Consider the following 19597-nt stretch of genomic DNA (forward strand, 5'->3'; position numbering starts at 1 on the left):
ACAGTGATTTATTTATGGTTTCGTCTTATTAGACAGTAGTTTCTTTGAGACTGGGTTAGACGCCTTGTTCGTGTTTTATATTCCAAGAGTACAGGGACCAACACACACACGCACTCAATGACTATTGAATGGATGGATGGATGAATAAATGGAAAATAGGAACTATATAAACTCTTGCTTCTAAGTAATATATCGTCTCTAATGGGAATGCAGGCTATCTCAGTGGCAAACCGGTATGGACTGAAGAGCTAGTGCCCTCTTGGGCACTCCTCAAATGCCCACACCCTAGACCTTGACATTGGACACAATCCTGGCTGAAATTGTGTTTAAGACCTTGACATTGGACACAGTCCTGGCTGAAATTGTGTTTAAGACCTTTCTAAAATCAGGGATCAAAAGATCATTTAAACTGAATTATAAAGAATACTTAAAAGTTTTTTAATCCTAAATTTGCAGGCTGAGAATTATATCCATTAGATATATACGTAGGTATATAGGTATATATTCTACCTGTGGCAGGTAGAGTAATGGTCCTCCAAAGATGCTGACATACTAATCCCCAGTGAATATGGTACTTTATATAGCAAAAGGGATTTTGCAGATGTGGTTAAGGTAAGGATCTTGAGATGGGAGATTATCCTGGATTATGTGGGTGGACCCAATGGAATCACAAGGATCCTTATGTAAGGGAGTCGAGAGTGCCGGTCAGAGGGAGATGGGCAGATGCTACACAGCTGGCCTTGGAGATGGAGGAAGGGCCAGGAGCCAATGAAGGCAAGAGCCTCTATAAGCTTGAAAAGACAAGGAAATAAGTCCTCCCTGAGAGCCTCCAGAGAGAACACAGCCTGGCTAACACGTCGATTTTAGCCCAGTGAGACCTCTGACCTATAGAGCTATAAATCTCTGTTGTTTTAAGAGGTAAATTTTAGATAATTTGCTACTGTGGCAATAAAAAAGTATATGTATTTTACATGTGTATGATATGGATTTGTATCTCTGTTATATTTGCCAGTGCTCCAGTACTGTTGCCTGTCCTTTGAGTAAGAGTCTAGAGGGAGAGACAGACAATAACGAACAGGCACAAATCATCACACATTTACAACTGTGGCAGGTGCTGAGGAGAAATACAGCCACCTGTACATTAACACCCAGGCTTCCCTTGTCAAGAGGACTGGGGACTAAATTTACACACACACACACACACACACACACACACACACTTTTCCCAATGGTCCAAAGTTATAGATACAGAGTTGGTCATCTGTTTATATTTCAAGAGGATTTGTATCATGTATATAAATCCAAAAAATCATTGTCTAGAACAGGAGAAAGAGCATGGGAATTTTTGCATATGCCACTTTATTTGTCACTATACCTTGCTCATGTCTATATTTTCAATATAGAACTGGAGAGGACTTAAACATGTTTTCCCCCCCAAAAAAATAGAAATTTCTATTTTCCCCAAAAAAAATTAGAAATAGAAATTTCAAAAATAAATTTTCTGGACCAAGGAGAATCATGTGAGATTTTAGCAAGTTGGAATATTTTCATATTTTATATGAAACATCCCCCAAATCCTCATATATTGCCCCCCATGTCAGAATACTTTGCTAATGAATACAGTTTATCTCCTTTCCATCTAAGGTATTTTATTTTTAAATAATCAAAATTTTTCTGCTTATGTCTTTTATAAGACTTAAAAATACATTTCTTTACCTTCTTTACTCATTTTAAGGTAACACTGTTTCAAAAACAGCAATAATTACCTTATTAACAGGTATTTCCCTGTTATATCTAAACTACCATGATTGCTTTTACTGCAAGAAATAAAACCGTCTTCCTCACTGACAGCCAGTCACATTTTTCCAGAAAAATATTACCCCAAATTCTGCATAATTATATGGTATAGATTAAAGATAACAAAGATAAAACTCAGACTGTTTACATAGTTGTTAGTTGGATCTGCAAATAAAATGAAGTGTACTTAAAATCACAACCACTTGATCATGGGTTATGGGTTACTGTTGTTTTTATTGGCATAACTGATTCCTTGTTGTGTAACAAGAAGTGTGCAGAAAATTTGTTTGAACCATTTATCATAACTTGCATCACATGTTGTTTTTAATATGCTCTTTCAGGAGTGTGGTAAAGGCCACAGAAGACAAATATTAGAAGTGGGTTTTTTCATAGTTTTCTCAAAAAAGAAATTAGTCTTTGAAATATTAGTCTTTTAAAATATGTTGGTATTTTAGGTCAGAAAGTCTAAGGTTACTCTTATTTTCCCCCCATGGGTTTATGATAAAAAGAGAGGTAACTATCTTGATAGTTTTTTTGGCTTTATAACAATTGGATTTATATTCCGAAATTAAATTAAGGGAGAAACAGCCTGTAAAGGATTTAATCTAGAGGAATGAATGAAAGAACTGAAATTCAACTTAAATAGTTGAATATCTAATAGTTAAGTATCTAAGTCTAATCATCCTTCTAACATAGATCTCTTAAGAATAGGACCACATAAATAATTCTCACAATATTCATTTGTAATGACTATATTCATAGAATTATTAAGATTTAAGATATTCCCATGGTATTCTAAACAAATTATTAAAAAATGTAACATTCCAGAGATGAAGAATATATCAGCATTCCCCAACAGTGTTATATCTTATTAAATATTTTCATTAAGTATTAATAGATGATATGAAAATATATTGTGCCAAATATGTCTGAGAAATTCTTGATATAAAATATTGATTAGATGTTTTTACTACAGGACTTATTGGAGCCTTGAATTTTGCAGTGAATTTCCAAAAAGTAGAAGAGATAATAACATGCAGTGCTTCATCAGCTAAGAAAATCAGTCCCGGTTCTCTTCACTCTATAATCCTGACCTGCTTCAGGTAAGGGGTTCTCAATTGAAATGATGTCATTCTCAAGTTCTCTGGGAAGATCTGTTAGTTTTATTCTCTCTTCCTACCAGGAGTTCTAGGTGCAGAGAACATGCGTTGACTTGTGGATCAAAACTAAAATTAACTTTAGTGACTTGCGAACCTACCCTCAGCATTCATTCATCCTTATGTGCGAGTAACCCCTGATTTTTAGAGGAATCTTCCTGTTTTAATCGCCTCCTATTCACATTGGTGAGGGAGGGTTCCCTTATGGGGATGGCCAAACACAGGACACCCGACACTGGTCAGAGGAGGTCGACAACAGTTTCTTAGTCACGTATACACCCAACCAGTGGGAGGAGGACACTGCAGGCCACACAGGACCACGTGGAGGCAGCACCTGGGAACAGAGTGAACAACCAGGGACTGTGCAAGGCAGGCTTCGTGGCTTCGTCGTATCAAGAGGGTGGAGTGCCCCTCACCCGCGCAGAAGGATGTGATAAACTTGTTTGAATAATTCCACAGGCTGGTAGGGAACTGAAGTCCATGACTCAGGGATAAGCAGGAACTGTACCTGGTCCTCTTGAGAGGAGGGTTGTTTGGCTAGGTGACCTTCTCTGCAGAGCAGAATGTGGCAGGACCTTGTGGTCCAGCTATTCAAGGCCCACCTGGCTTCAGATGTTAAGGCAGCACATTATATTGGGTATAATTTAGACCTTGCACCTCACCCCCTTCCATCCATACTCAGTGCACATGGTTTAGGTAAGGCTTATCCACCCTGGAACCAGACAAGGGCATGTGACCAAGTTTAAATTTATCACAGCCCCCGTCCCCAGAGATTAATTCAGGAATGAGTTTATCACCCAACTCAGGCCAATGACAGTCAAGCTAAGGATTTTTTAATGGGACTTTGGAGAGAGAAATGTGCTATTTTTGAATGCAATTGCTACCAGTAAGAGTGATGGGAGCTGGGTGCTCCCAGAGACCCTGATGTGGAGCCTGAGAATGAAGCCAGCACAGACAAAGCAGGGCCTAGAAATGGGAATGGAGTAGTCTGCTGACCTCACCTGATCTGCATCCAGTCACGCTGGACGCCTCTCTACTGCTGGCCTTTCTAGGCACCTTTTCCATTTTTGACTAAGCAGGTTTGAGTTGAATTTTGTCACTTATAATTTTAATAGTTCTGATTGATATATGAACTAATCTGAATGACCGCCTGCCCAGCTGTACTGAATGGTTTTGTTAAGAACCACTTTACAGTGTTACCCCTGGCCATATTTTAGAACTCTGCAATGTCCTCACTCATGACCCAGACTCAACCACGGCTCCCTTTCAAAGTGACCTCATTGGATAGCTCTTCTTGCAACGTTACCGTTAAATGAGATTGATCAGCATTTCCACTCCAGTGCAATAAACCATCTTTGATGACCGTGTGCACAAAAACAAGAACACAATGAAAAAGAAATGAAGGATAGGGCTTCCCTGGTGGCGCGGTGGTTGGGAGTCCGCCTGCCGATGCAGGGAACACGGGTTCGTGCCCCGGTTCGGGAAGATCCCACATGCCGCGGAGCAGCTGGGCCCGTGAGCCATGGCTGCTGGGCCTGCGCGTCCGGAGCCTGTGCTCCGCAACGGGAGAGGCCACAACAGTGAGAGGCCCGCGTACGGAAAAAAAAAAATGAAGAATAATCACTATCATGTCATGATCTATATTAGAAGACAGAAATTGATTTGATCAATTCAGAGTCAATTAGTAGATCTCAATCTATTTATAATTTGAGCAAATATTACAAAACATTTTAAAGAACCCTCATCTTAATAGAATGAAATTAGAAATTAATTTATGTTGGCACTTTCTGCTAATAAAGAAGGACATGTAAAAGTGAAGAGCCAATAACTGTGATGACTATTGCTGGACGAATAACTTGGAAACATAAGTAAATCAAACATTAGAACCTGTAACTTCCAATGTTTTCTCAAGGAAAACATTCAAGGAAATAGCAACAACATTTACACACTCTTTCATATTTTCATCCAGATAAATCCTGCAGCTCATAGCCACTCAGCAGTGATTTGAAGCAGCAGGGTTGCTCTTAACATTTACACTTGCTTGATGAGAAAATGTTGAAAGACTCACAAGTACACTTATTAAGTAAAAGAAATGACGGTGCACACTGGCTGTCTCCAAATGTTGACAAGGGACACAGAGGTAAAGGAGGCAAACACTTTCAAAATGCTAAGTCGTACGTGAAAAAAAAAAAAATGAAGCCAGGTTTCTGGTATCTTGTCATATATGCTCCTAATCTACATTTGCTTATCTATCACAAATATATTTCATAAATGTAAAAGGAAAATATGCTATTAGAAAGCAGTTGAGATTAATTTGAATTTAGAGACTCACATTATCCGTCACGGGGTGATAAGAAGCCCCAGGGCATGAATTAGTCATTCATGACCATTTGCCTCTGGTGACCTGAGCACAGAGGCAGTAACAACGTATTTACCTGCTAATTTAGTCATTTACTTGATGGATATGAGAGAATTTCAAAGGAAGATTATAACGATACCGGCATACACTTTTCCAGTGTACCAGAAGATTTGCAATAAACACAGCACATAAAACTTTTAAAATACATTTAAAGTACCAGAAGGCTAATTCATTAATAGCACTATAAAAGTGTATCAAGGAGGAGAGAAATGTAATTTCTTTAACATGCCCTGTTTAGGTGCAAGCAACATCCCTAAGGTCATCCACAGAGCTACGGTAAAAAGGAGATAACTTTGAAATATTCAAAATGAGCTTCTGTTGTTGGACCTGTATCTTCATTTCTTTCACTTCAGGCATTTGAGCCCCAGAAGGTGGAGGTTAAATAGACTGAGGGTGAAGAGATGTGAAGGTGAGGAATTCCTTATACCCCGTAAAATCGATTTACAATCAACCAATCTTTGATTTTTTTTTTTTTCTTTCCAGAATGGGATTTTCACAAAACATATGAGACCTGTTTATCGTTTTTCTTTGAGCTGAAATGTGAATCTATGGCGTAATATCCAGTAGGCATGTTTTAGAAAATCCTCTGGTTTCGTGAACTTTAAACCAGTATTTATAAGATAATATGTAAAGTAAAAATGTCCCTGCTGCATGAAGGTTAACTGGATTGTTTCAAGTATAGAGCTGATGAGAAGGTATGCTTGGATCACTATATTTTTATTAAAACTTATATACAGTAGAAAAGAGTCAGCATCTTAATAGTAATACTGCATTCTTTCAATTGCTCTGAAAAGAATTTAACTTTATATTTTTATTATCGATAAGATTTACACACTTAATTCTCTTGGATTAACTATTATATTTTTCACAAGTAAAGCTATTGTCAACCTGGAATCAGAGCCAAGAGTCTTTCTGTATTTAAATGTAGAACAGTATTACTATGGTGCAAATGAATGGCTTCCACCCAGCTTAATTATGTTCAAGCTGCAAAAAAATGCATATGTTGTATCTATGGATTTGCAAATATGAAGCAGGGGCTCCCTCTACATAACCGTCTGTGCATTGCTTTTGTCTTTTAGTTTTTCTAGCACAGACACTAAAGCCAAATTCTCTTTAAAATCAGAAGTTGATCACTGGAACATGAGGCTGATTACATGTAATAACATGCTATTTCCTAACCACTCAGTAAATTTGAAATGACAGTAGCTGCAATAGTACATGTATTTTGTAGAAAATAATCTACTGTTAGGCCGCCATGGAAAAGATGTGTGAAAATATTAAAATTGTAATTGCAAATGAAAAAAATATAGCCAAGTTACTAAGCTGAAGACACACTGGAAGTATCACCAGCTATGCAGTCTTCACGTTGCATTTCGGACCATTGAAGAGACAGAATGCAAAAAGATTCTGAATGTGTTCTAAGAATAAGAAAGGTACATTAGTTACATTATGTACCTAATGTCGCCACCAAATCGGTGACTTCTGTGGATGAATTACCCAGTAGTGTAGCTCTTCATGTGCTCACTGTCAACTCCAAAAGCAGATGTTTTGTTTTCACTTCTACAACCCACCCCAATCCCACTTCAAGACCTGTGCTTCTGGCCTGCTTTCCTGCCCTGCGAAATTCAAACTCAACACTGCGACACCAACTTTCACCTTAGTGTCCAGCCCACTGTCCTGAACTACATAGTTCACACTTGCAAGACTTACAGTTGCATGAGCCAATTCCTTCAACACCCCCCCGCACCCACACGCGCACACACACACACACACACACACACACACACACACACACACGCTCTCAACTCCCTCTCTCTATCTAATCGGGCAACCATAACAAAACACCATAGGCCGTGGCTTAAACAACAGAAATTTATTTCTCACAGTTCTGGAGGCTGGAAGTCCAAGATCCAGGTCCTAGCAGGGTTTGGTTCCTGGTGAAGACTCTCCTCCTGGCTTGCAGATGGTGCCTGCTTGCTGTGTCCTCCCATGATGGAGAGGAAGAGAGCAAGCTGTCTGGAGTTGCTTCTAATAAGGGCACTAATCCCATCATGAGGGCCCTACCCTCATGACCTCATTTAAATTTAATCACCTTCCAAAAGCCCCATCTCTAAATATCATAACATTAGAGGTTAGGGCTTCAACATAACATATGAATTTGGGGAAGGAACACAATTCAGTCCATAGTGTCTGCTCTCTTCTTAACTATCAATCAGATACATACAGATCTATATCCTATTATTCTCTGGGGAACACTCACTAATGCATCTTATTATCCCTGGAAAATCTAAACTGCAAAATGGTTCCTTCCCTCTGACCCAGTCGTATTTCCAGAGCACTCTCTTTCTAACTATTGCTTTGGCTGTTCTTCACCTACAGTGAGACTTTCGATCCCTGGGCCACTTTCTTCTTGCAAACCATCAACTGCCTTCTAGCTTCAGTTTCCATTCTCAGCTGAGCACTCAATGCTGCCACTGTAATTTCCTCAGAATTTATTCCATCGTTTCACCTCATCCTTCAAATCACGAAGGTTATCAATAAATTTTATTTTCTCAAGCAATCAATACTTTTCTGTTCTACTTTACTTAAGATCTTTATGTCTTTTAATTCTATCGATTCTCTTGATTACTCTGTGTTTCTAGACATTATATTTGCTGCAAACATAAAGAATATGTAAGGATCGCTTTTACTACAGGATGTATCCTGCATGAAGGTCATAGGTCTGGACATAGGTCATAGGTCACTGGACACTCCAGTGCCTAGCACAGTTTCTGTTTAGTAGTAAATAGATGCTTAATAAAATCTCATTAAGAGAATAAGCCCTCTCACGAAGAAGAATTCTACACCAGTTGATGACGACAGGCATAATCAGTCATAATAATGGTTATTATAATTAAAGTAGAAAGTGGGGAAATGTTGAGGATGAGGTATTTAGTTCATGATAATACTTCTTCCTTTCATCTTTGATAAGTGACAGCAAAGAATTCATTTAGCCCATAGGAATAATGATGTAGAAATGCCATACACTCCATTTTATCCTACAATTTAAGCCAAAGATACATGAACTTTCCTGTAGAATGAATCTTGTAGTAAAAGGATCATCTCATAGTCTTTAAAATACATTCTCAACAAACATGATGTCTAAAGACACAGCCTGGTTTAGTGGAAAGCATACCTGACAGGGAACTGCAGACCTCACTTGTAGCTCTGGTTCTGGTTAATTTGCTATGTTTTCTAAGAGAAGTTAGTTAACTGCCTTAACATTCAGTGTCATTACAAGTGAAGGGATTGGATTTGATTATTGCTAAGGTCTCTTTGAGGTCTAAATTTCCATTCTAGTCTAATGAGATTTAAATTTTTAAAGGTTTTACTTCTTACTCCCTTTATTTTTAAATGTAAAAATCACCATGCAGCGCCTTTCCTTGCCTAAAAAAAGTTTCTTTGTCAGCATTTCAGGATGCTTAGACATAAACCTTTATACGCTCTAACACCAAAAAATGCTAATTTTTCAGTCATCTTAATGTTTTTAGACTCCATAGAGTCTGTCATATTATTAATTTTTTTAGTGGGACTAGTAATAAATAATATAAACTAAGTCTTTAAAGTTGGTATGTATTTTGCCTTTCTTTTCACTTAAATTGGACATTACAATATTTTATGACAGATTATCATATCAAATGAAAATATGAATGCAGGTATGTAATAGCTACTAGCACCTTGTATTATAAGATCACTTTAAACTTATGTTGAGAATGATGTCTATTTACTTTAGTATTTGTATATTTTCAAATGAGGATTAAAATACTACCACCATTAATATATGGTACAATTAAGCACTTCTTATCAGATTTATAGAATAACATACCATAAAAATTTCTCAATACAAAAAAGAATATTTCTAATCCTTAATCAATATACAGTTATTATGGGCAATATTTAGTGTAGTCATAGTATACAAGAATGTTGAAATTAACTTTTCAAAAGCCAGGACAGAGTATGAAATGTCACATAAAACTAATTAAAGTTAATAATCCTGATTTAACTCACTTAGTCTATTTTTCCCCTTCTGTCAAATAAAGGGCTTAGAGTAGATGATTTGAGATAGAATATTTTGTGACTCTGTGAGGAAATGAGGGTAAGTACTGAGTGATAATGGGGTTTAAGGTAGACCTGGAAATGTATAGGATTGTCATAGCAGAAGAGAGACAGGACTCCCAGGCCGAGAGTACAGCTTAGGTATGTCTTGACTCATCTTCTGTTTAAATGATGGAGATAAAACAACAACTAAAACTCTACCTGCATAGTCTGATATTTTAGCTACTAGTCAAATGTAGCTCTTAAAACATAATTTTAAATTAATTTAAATTAAAAATTCATTTCCTCAGTCACACTAAACACATTTCAGGTGCTCAGCAGCCATATGTGACTACCCCACTGGACAGTTCAGACATTTCTATCATAACAAATTTCTACTGGTCAGCAATGCATCTAGATAATAATAAGCAAAAGGAAACAGGGAAATCCAATGTCTATTTGACTATAATATGGTCTGTGTCTTGCTTAAGAGAAGGTAGAAATAACTTTAGACTTTATTTTAAACTATATAATTAAGTATGTTTGCTGACAAAAATAAGATCTATATTCTTCTCCATGCATGCAGAGAAAAAGAAGGGAGTGTAGAAAATTATCAACCCCAAAGAAGTCACAGAAGGAGAAAAATTACAGTGGAAAAGATAGATTTCTTAAGATTGGATTCAGCTACGAGAAACACACACACACACAGACACACACACACAGATATAGATTTAAATATGGAAGATGTTTATTTTGTGCTCACATTAATCACATAACTGTCCAGAGATAAGAAGTCCAGAGCTGCTATGGTCACACAGTTCAATGCTGTCCTGAAAGACTATTCAAGTCACCATTCAGCCATCCCTGGGATGTGGTCCTGGTCTACATGGTCTAAGGAAGCATCCATATACCAGGAACAATAATGCTGGAAAGGGCCAAAAAAAAAAAAAAAAAGAAGAAGAAGAAGAAGAAGAAAGCAAGAACATCCTCCACTGTCTCCTAATAAAGACTCTGGAAGGCTGTATGCTTTATATCCCATTGGCCAAAATGTAGTTACATACTCACACTTAACTCCAGGGTGGCTGGAACATGTAATATTTATTGCAGTCAGCCATGTGCCCAGCTAAGAGGTCTATTCAGAAGAAGAAAGAGAGAATGCATATTGTGGTACACTGCCAAAGATAAAAGCATAAAATAAAATATATTTATAGCTGTGATATATCAGTAATTATAATAAATATTAACAGATTAAACTTTTATATGAAAAGATTAAAATTGTGACTACTATCTAATCCATCTATAAACTTCTTGCTAGAAATGTATATAAATTTATATATAAATATATATAATATATATATATAATATAAATATATATAATATATATATAATATATATATAAATATATAAAACAAAAACATTACAGAAAGGAAGAAAATAAAAGAATTGGAAAAGTATACAGTGCTCAGTGCTAATAATAATTAAAGATATTTCTAGTAATATTAAAATTAGATGAAATAATATTAAAGGCAAAAGGCATTAATAGGGATAAAAGGAACACAGACTCTCCATGAAACAGAAAAACTATGAGCTTGTATGCACCTAACCACACAGCTTCAAAATACATAAAGCAAAACCAGAAAGAATTATTAACAGAAACTAATAATTCCACAATTATAGTGGGGAATTTTAATACAACTATAACAGAAACCGATTAAACCAAATAATCAAAGATTTAATGTTCAAAAGTACATGTTTGTTCTAGTACGTGTATAGAAAGCCTGCATACAAACAATATAAAATATGTACATTTTGGTTAAACTTTTATCTTCAAATAATTTTAAACTTACAGAAATATTGCAGAAAGAGCACAAATAACACAGTTTCATACACCCCCCCTCCAACTTGCTTTTATGTTAACATCTTACATAAACGTAATTATTAAACTAAGAAATTATCATTAGTACAACACAATTAAAGACTTTATTTGGTTCTCTCCAATCTGTGACAGTTTCTCAGTCTTTCCTTGTCTTTCACCAGCATCACACTTTTGGAGACTACGGGTCAGTTATTTTGTGTCTCTCAATTTGGATTTGTCTGATGTTTCCTCATGATCAGATAGAGTTTATGCATTGGGGGCAAGAATACCACAATTATGCTGTGCGCTTTTCAGTACATCTTGTCAGGGAGCACATAATGCCCATATGTCTTATTATTGGACATGTCACTTGCTTAAGCTGGTGTCTGCCATAATTTTTCACTCTGAAGTTATAATTTGCCCCCTTTTAATCAAATATCTTAAGGGAGGCTTCTTGAGACTAGGCAAATATCCTGTCTCTCTTCTAATTTTTGCCTAGGAATTTGAGCATGCACTGGCAGCTCTTGCCTGAAATAATGATTCCCATGGTGTTCTAACGGCAATCCATTGTTTCCCTCTCTCGTATATTTATTCAGTGGAATTTTTCTGTAAGAGAGCCATTCTTTCTTCCCACTTATTTACTTATTTGTTCATATTAGTGTGGACTCAGATTTTTAAATTCTATAGGTTCATTATTTATTTTGTTCCTGCAATCGCTACACCTTTGGGCATCAGGACCTCCTCAAGTTGGCTCCTTTGCCCTTGCGATCTGCCCCATTGCTTTTTGAGAACTTCCTTCCTTATTTATTTATTTATTTATTTATTTATTTATTTATTTATTTATTGGTCTTCGTTTCTGTGCGAGGGCTTTCTCTAGTTGCGGCAAGCGGGGGCCACTCTTCATCGCGGTACGCGGGCCTCTCACTACCGCGGCCTCTCCCGTTGCAGAGCACAGGCTCCAGACGCACAGGCTCAGTAATTGTGGCTCACGGGCCTAGCTGCTCTGCAGCATGTGGGATCTTCCCAGACCAGGGCTCGAACCCGTGTCCCCTGCATTGGCAGGCAGATTCTCAACCACTGTGCCACCAGGGAAGCCTGAGAACTTCCTTACTTTTTGACATCAATGCTCCAGGCTCATCTCTTATTTTCCCTACTTCAGCCCTGGAATATACCACTTCTCCAAGGAACCCTGAAAATGGTTAAAGGCTTGTTCTCAAAATAATTTTTTAAAATTTCATAATGCAGGAAATATTATTTCTCCATAATTTCAGCTGTTGAGTTGTTTGTGCAGCCACTACACAGAACAGCTGCACCATTAAATGGGCATTCGTTTTCAATTATAGTTTCTTAAGGAGAAAAATGCCTTAAAGTTAGTTAAATAGCTAAAAATTAGAGTTCTTAGTTTCCTTCATTTAAATTTTTGAGTACTGTACACTGAACAATTGCACAAAGATTAGATTTATTATGTAATCTCCAGCATTCTGCCTTATATTGCTTAAATTGTGTAAACATTTGTTGCTTCAAAAAGTATTGAATATTCTATCTTAAGTAGCTGACATACTCTTTGTTAATATGCTAATTTCATTCTCAAAGTCTAACTTAATCCTCAAATTTATTGTCCTGCATATTTAACCATTTGAAAGTTTATAGTAGTTTTCTTCATGGTATTAATATTTATAGTCATTATTAGTTACTACAGCATTGTGCTTTTGCAATAATAAATAGATCCTTTTGTTTCAAAATAGTTTTTCGTCACAAAAACAACATAAGGAGAATTTTCTTTCTGAGTACCATCTAGATTATTTACATATATTTTTAAATGAATATTCAGATACAGAAAATCCAAATAACATGTTTTATTTGTATTTCTGATGTTGTAACCATATTTAAATATGAAAGAAACCTTTGAGATCACAGAATTATTGATCATACTCAAGTTCAGGGATGCCAGAAATTATATTGAAGTTGGCTTGCAGCTATTTAGTCTATTAAGAACCAAGGTTGAAGTTCCACTAAATAGCTGGTTTTGGCCAAGTATCAAAGCCAAACAAAATCTCCATGCAACTCTAATAACTAGGAATAAATCTAACATAAATTATAATAACATGTTGAATAATATTATAAGGACTTGCATAAATGGAAATAAATCATGCTCATGGTTGAAAAGCCATGATATTATAAAAATATAATTCTCTCCAAATGAATTATTAATTTCAACTCAATTCCAAGCAAAATTCCAGTGGGGTTTTTTTATAGAACTTGACAATCTTATCCCAAATTCACATAGGAGATCAATGAGACAAAAATAAGTTAAAAAAAAAATAGGGGGTCTCCAAGGGGTCTCCAAGGACATCTTGAGGAAGAGGAGAGATTTTCTAATTTGAACAATGGTGCCACATGAGTTTGCATGGCTCAGTGGGTCTTGTCCTAACAAATGACAAGCCTTGGTATAAAGGTATAAATTAGACATATGCAATAGAATTCAGAGGACAAAAACAGACCTGTGAATATTTAGAAAATTGATACATGACAGAAAGGGCATTAGAAATAAATGAAAGGTTTGTTTTTCAATAAATGTTACAGTGAGAACAGATTTTATTATACATAATAAAAATAAAATAAGATATACTTTACAATGCATTCTAAGTGAATGAAAGGTCTACTCTGTAAAATTTTTGAAAGAAAACATAGTAGATATCTTTATATCTACAAGGTAGAGAAAGGCTTCTTAAACATAATTCAAAAGCCTCAAAACATAAAAGAGAAAGTTGATCAATTTGAATACACTAAATTTTTAACTCTTCAACTAGAAACCATAAACAAGTGAAAAGATCAGTTGCCAATTGGGAGAGGCTATTTGCAATTCATGTAATTGACTAAGAATTAGGTATAAGAACATACAAAGAGCTCTTACTAGTTAATAAGAAAATAGGCCAACAACCAAAAAAGTGAGAAAGAAAATGAATAGTTAATCCAATGACAAGCCAATGTCCGATAAATGTATGGAAATATACTCAAGCTCATTTCTAAGTTGGGAAATGAAAAAAAATAGCAAAATATTATTTCATATCCATCAGATTGACAACATTGAAAGTGCTTGATGATATTAACCATTGGTAAGGTTGTGGAAAAATAGGGAACTTTTATACACTGCCAAAAGTGTAAAGTGTATACATGTTCCCTGGAGGGCAATACAGCAGCTTCCTGGTAAAGTTGTAGATACACACATTTGAACATTTAAGTAGGTACTCTTCTAGAGAAATCCTAGCATGTGTGGCAAGCAGACATATGGTGTGACATGCATGTTTATAACAGTGAAAGACAGGGCACAGTCCTAACTGCTCATTGAATAAATTGTCATGCACTCCATCAAGAGCCGAATGTACAGGACCTAAAAATGAATCATTCAGGGATGTATGTATTAACACGGTGAAAACTCAAAGACAGAATACTGAAAAATACTGGCAAGTTAAATAATGATATTCACAGTCTCAGACTATTTGTATAAAGACTGAAAATATACAAAACATGACATAGTGTGGATGTATAGATCCTTGTGCAGTAATAGTATAAATGCATACACGAAACTGACAAACATTCTAGTGAACAAGATATGAATGGAGGGCAGAGAGACAGTCTGGGAAAGGTAGCCAAGTACTGCAATTCTTTGTGTGATCTTTCATTTCTTTAAAAAATCTGAATGTATCAAATTGTTAAAGATTTGATAAAGCTTCGTGTTGTTCCCTTGGTGTGATGATTGTAGTGTTTCCATACTTTTCTGTATGCTTAAAAAAATTTGCTGATAAAAATGGAGGTTTTACCATGCACATTGAATAAAGAATGATAATAGAGCCAAAAGTAACATAATTATCATAGTAAACACAGATACAGGACAAAACACATAAGTCAAAAAAATAAAATAAAATAGTAAAATAAAAAGTTACAGCAAGCACTGCACAACTTTCCTCCTGTGTATCTGTAAAATGCCACCTTTGATTAATAAGGAAGTTTGCATGAGAGTGAACGCAGCTGCCTTATAAATCAATCAGCAAAAGAGGAGTTAAAGACAATCATTTCCATTGTGTGCTCAGGAAATAAATTTCCTGTCAAAAATAAAAGCTTCTTGTCCAAAACAAAATAACATGGCCATAATGTGACTAATGGCTGAATGAATCTAACAGCAAAGATCAGAAAGAGATTCCTCTGAAATTTATGAATTACCAAAATTATGTATGATGATGTAAAGTTATGTTTAGGTAGGAAACACAGACTTTATTTTTTAAGAGTGAAAATTTAAAGTTAAAATTGAGTTACCCTATGAAAAGCATGATACTTTAAATAAATCATCTTTTGACATTTAAATAACTGATCACCATGATTTTAATTTAACAAAGTCATTTATTTCACAGGGAACTGATTATTTTCCCTAGATTTCCAATTGCACTTTCAACCACATAAGTTCTGACATTAGCTAGCGCCAACATTCCACCTATTTATAAAATTCCCTGTACCCTGTTGCCGTTTAGCACAGTGAATACCCATTTGTAAACAAAATGGTGATACATTATGACAGCCAAAGGGCAGAGCTTTACCTGGACAGAGATTCATCATTTTTTAATGTAGCACAGCTTGGTGTTTGCATTGTCATCAAACACTCTGAAAGGTGCTTGGAGAGATTGATGACCTAAACGATTACTGAAACTTAATAATACCATCAGCAACTGTAGGTTGATATTGCACACAACGGAAATAGTACATTCATTCTCGTCCATGCTTATTGTTGGCCAAGTTATATATTTTGACCAGATAAAGTGTTAGAGAAAACTGAAATCTTTTTCTATAATAGTAATTATATGATATTTTGATATGGTTTTAGCAAGTGCCATACAAAAATAATTCCATTGCATATATACCCAGAAGTGGGATTGCTGGGTCATATGGTACTCCTATTTTTAATTTTTTGAGGAACCGCAATACTGTTTTCCATAGCAGCTGCACTACTTAACATTCCCACCAAAAGTGTGCAAGGGTTCCAATCTCTCCACATCCTCAAATTGAAATCGAGATCTCAACGCAATATCTGCATCTCCATGTTTATTGCAGCATTATTCACGAAAGCCAAGATATGGAAACAACCTAAATATCCATCAACAGATGAATGGATGAAGAAAATATGTATATACATAGAATGGAATATTATTTAGTCTTCAAAAAGAAGGAAAGCCTGCCACGTGCAACATGTATGAGCCCAGAGCACATGATGCTAAGTGAAATAAGCCAGTCGCAGAAGCACAAGGACTACATGATTCCAGTTATATAAGGAATCTAAAGTAGTCAAGCTCCATGGAAGCAGAGAGTAGAATGGTGGTTACCAGGAGCCGGGGGAGAGGGGAAATGGGGAGTTGCTGTTCTGCAGGGACAAAGTTTCATTTATACAAAATCAGTAAATCCTAGAGACCTGCTGTACAACATAGTGCCTATAGTGACAACACCATATCTTGCTCTTAAAATTTTCTTAAGAGGGTATATTTCATGTTAAGTGTTCTTAACAGAACTTCAAAAATTAATCACTTGCAAATCAACTGTAAACATTATGCAACAAAATATAAATGGGTTTATCAAGACAGCCTTTTACTGACTACATGGCACATGGGAAGCACTGAATGGAGACTAGAAAGAAAATATCATCCTGTTCACAAATGTATTTAATGTCAAACATATCCCCCAAAGAGCCCATCCTACATTTTATGTATGCCACCTGCAATATACATCTATGATGAGGGCTTCCCTGGTGGCGCAGTGGTTGAGAATCTACCTGCTAATGCAGGGGACACGGGTTCGAGCCCTGGTCTGGGAGGATCCCACATGCCGCGGAGCAGCTAGGCCCATGAGCCACAACTACTGAACCTGTGCATCTGGAGCCTGTGCTCCGCAACAAGAGAGGCCGCATTAGTGAGAGGCCCACGCACTGCGATGAAGACTGGCCCCCGCTTACCACAACTAGAGAAAGCCCTCGCACAGAGGCGAAGACCCAACACAGCAAAAATAAATTAATTAATTAATAAACTCCTACCCCCAATATCTTCTTAAAATATATATATATATGTATATATATATACATCTATGAGATAAATGTATCAAAGAAGATGATTATTTTGGCTTTCTTCTTTTTTTCCAGAAAATGCTTTACTTCCTATTATTGATTTGAGAGTTTGATGAAAATATATTTTGCCTGAAAGTACCTCTACTTGGACCAAAGAAGATTTTTCTATGTATATAATTTACCCAACTTCAATAATTTCACTGAGAAGTATCAGAAATTATGGCATGATCTCTGTGAACAAAGCGTTACAAGGTAAGATACGGCTTCTGTAATATTCCAAAAGTAGCTAAGTTGTCAATTTTAATACCACAGTTGATTCACACTCATTTCATAGCTTACTATTTATATCCTTTTTAGAGCTCTTTGCATGTATATAAAATTCAAGAATACAATTCAATAAAATACAAATCAGGGAGTGAATTTATAATTTAAATTTTGTTGTGAGCATTATCAACAAAGGCAGGCCGTTAAAAAGGCTGTTTCTTCGCCAGTGAATTAATGCTAGAAGGACAAGTAGTGTAAACTATTCTGCCGACAGGCCAATAATGAAAACATAGTTAAAGCAGTAACGCTTGCCAACTACTGATGAGACTCAGGAGAAATTCCTTAACAGATGTTTCCCTGAGCAAATATATACTCTGCCTACTCTGATTATGATGGTCTTGAGAATTCGTGATTTGATTCAACGTTCAGCTACTCTTCAGCAGGCTCATAAAAATATGATTCTTACAAAGGGGATATTCTACATTTTCCTTTCCTAAGAACCAATATATAACATATTTATTGTACTCAGTCCCATATGGTGAAGTCCAACAGCATTTTCATAGCACTATAATTAAAGTTGTGTCAGCATTTTATTATGAACAAGAGGAGGCAAAGCCTTTTTGGGTTATTTTCAGGTTTTTTTTTTCATTTTAAAAGCTTCCTTTCGCTGTGTGCCCACTGACTGCAGAAATCTGCTCTGACCTCCCATCTCCCTCCTGCTAAGAATTTCTGCTGTCTTGCTCTTGGCTGAATGATTTGTGTACAAACAGTTTAAAAGAGCTTGTTTTTGAAAACCAGATTATTCCTGACGGACAGTTCCACCTTTCACCTTCACGTCTAATCATTATAATATTCTGAAGACTTCTTTCTGGAATGAGCGTTAGCAGGAAATTGTTGGTGGTTTATAAGAGCAGTAAAACAGTACACAGAGGGTAGTGACAGTTATCGAGTCACATTATGATGCCTGACATTGGCATCTCTGTGGTTTTACTGATATCTATTTGTGTGTATTGAAGCCCTAATTATTTTAATTATTTCTTGCTAAAACTCTTCCACTTTCTAGATTTTTAATTGGGTGAGAAATACTAAAATATATACTTAGTAGTTGTGTGACATTGGGCAATTGATTTAATTGCAGCTAAACCTCAAACTCCCTGAGTATTGGGAGGATAGTAAGAACACTTACTTCATCAGACAATGTGAGGATCAAATTGGGTAATCCACTCCAGGGGCTGAACACTGGCCCATGAAAATAATCCACGTCATCTCCGTCCTTACCTAGAGCGGCTCCGTCCTAGTCACGACAGTGACCCACGTCATCTCCGTCCTTACCTACAATGGCTCCGTCCTAGTCACGACAATGACCCACGTCATCTCCGTCCTTACCTAGAGCGGCTCCGTCCTAGTCACGACAGTGACCCACGTCATCTCCGTCCTTACCTACAATGGCTCCGTCCTAGTCACGACAATGACCCACGTCATCTCCGTCCTTACCTAGAGCGGCTCCGTCCTAGTCATGACAGTGATCCACGTCATCTCCGTCCTTAACCTAGAGCGGCTCCGTCCTGGTCGTTACTACAGGCTCCTCACTCTGCACTTGCCTGAAATAAACCTCAGGTATCTCACTTTCTACCCAAAGCCAATCTTTTTAAACAGTCTAAACTTTCTTAAAAATGCAAATGCAAGCAACAAATTAACCAAATCAATGGCTGCTGTAAGATTAATAATTATCCTCTAGGTTCCGTGAAGGAGAAAGTCTGTGTCTGTTTTATTACCATAGTCCCTATGTGCAGAGGTATGTGCTTCGTAAAATATTAGTCTTTAGAGCTTTTTAAAGTTGTGATCTTATGTCTAGTTACATAAGTACTTAAGTGAAAATAATTCATTTTTGAGGCTGTGGATTCAATTCCTGCTGTGGTTGGAAAGTG

General features: G+C 36.4%; 1 protein-coding gene across 3 annotated transcripts in view; it reads left to right on the plus strand.

The window, feature by feature from the left end:
* The window catches only part of LOC308608264 (uncharacterized protein), a 363978-nt gene extending 344714 nt beyond the window's left edge, over window positions 1–19264 (plus strand). The window contains exons 5-8 of one of the 3 annotated variants that reach the window (XM_081221079.1): window positions 2774–2900; window positions 5727–5782; window positions 17481–17657; window positions 18808–19264. In XM_081221079.1, coding sequence (XP_081077205.1) covers window positions 2774–2900; window positions 5727–5782; window positions 17481–17518 — 221 coding nt within the window. In that variant the 3' untranslated portion in view covers window positions 17519–17657; window positions 18808–19264. Of the gene's footprint in view, window positions 1–2773; window positions 2901–5726; window positions 5968–17480; window positions 17658–18807 lie in introns of those variants that run through there. The other 2 variants (XM_081221078.1, XM_081221080.1) reach the window with 2 other exon arrangements.
* The last annotated feature ends 333 nt before the right edge of the window (window positions 19265–19597 follow it).

This window comes from Mesoplodon bidens (genome assembly GCF_964165515.1).
Source record: "Mesoplodon bidens genome assembly, chromosome: 20".
NCBI lineage: Eukaryota > Metazoa > Chordata > Mammalia > Artiodactyla > Ziphiidae > Mesoplodon > Mesoplodon bidens.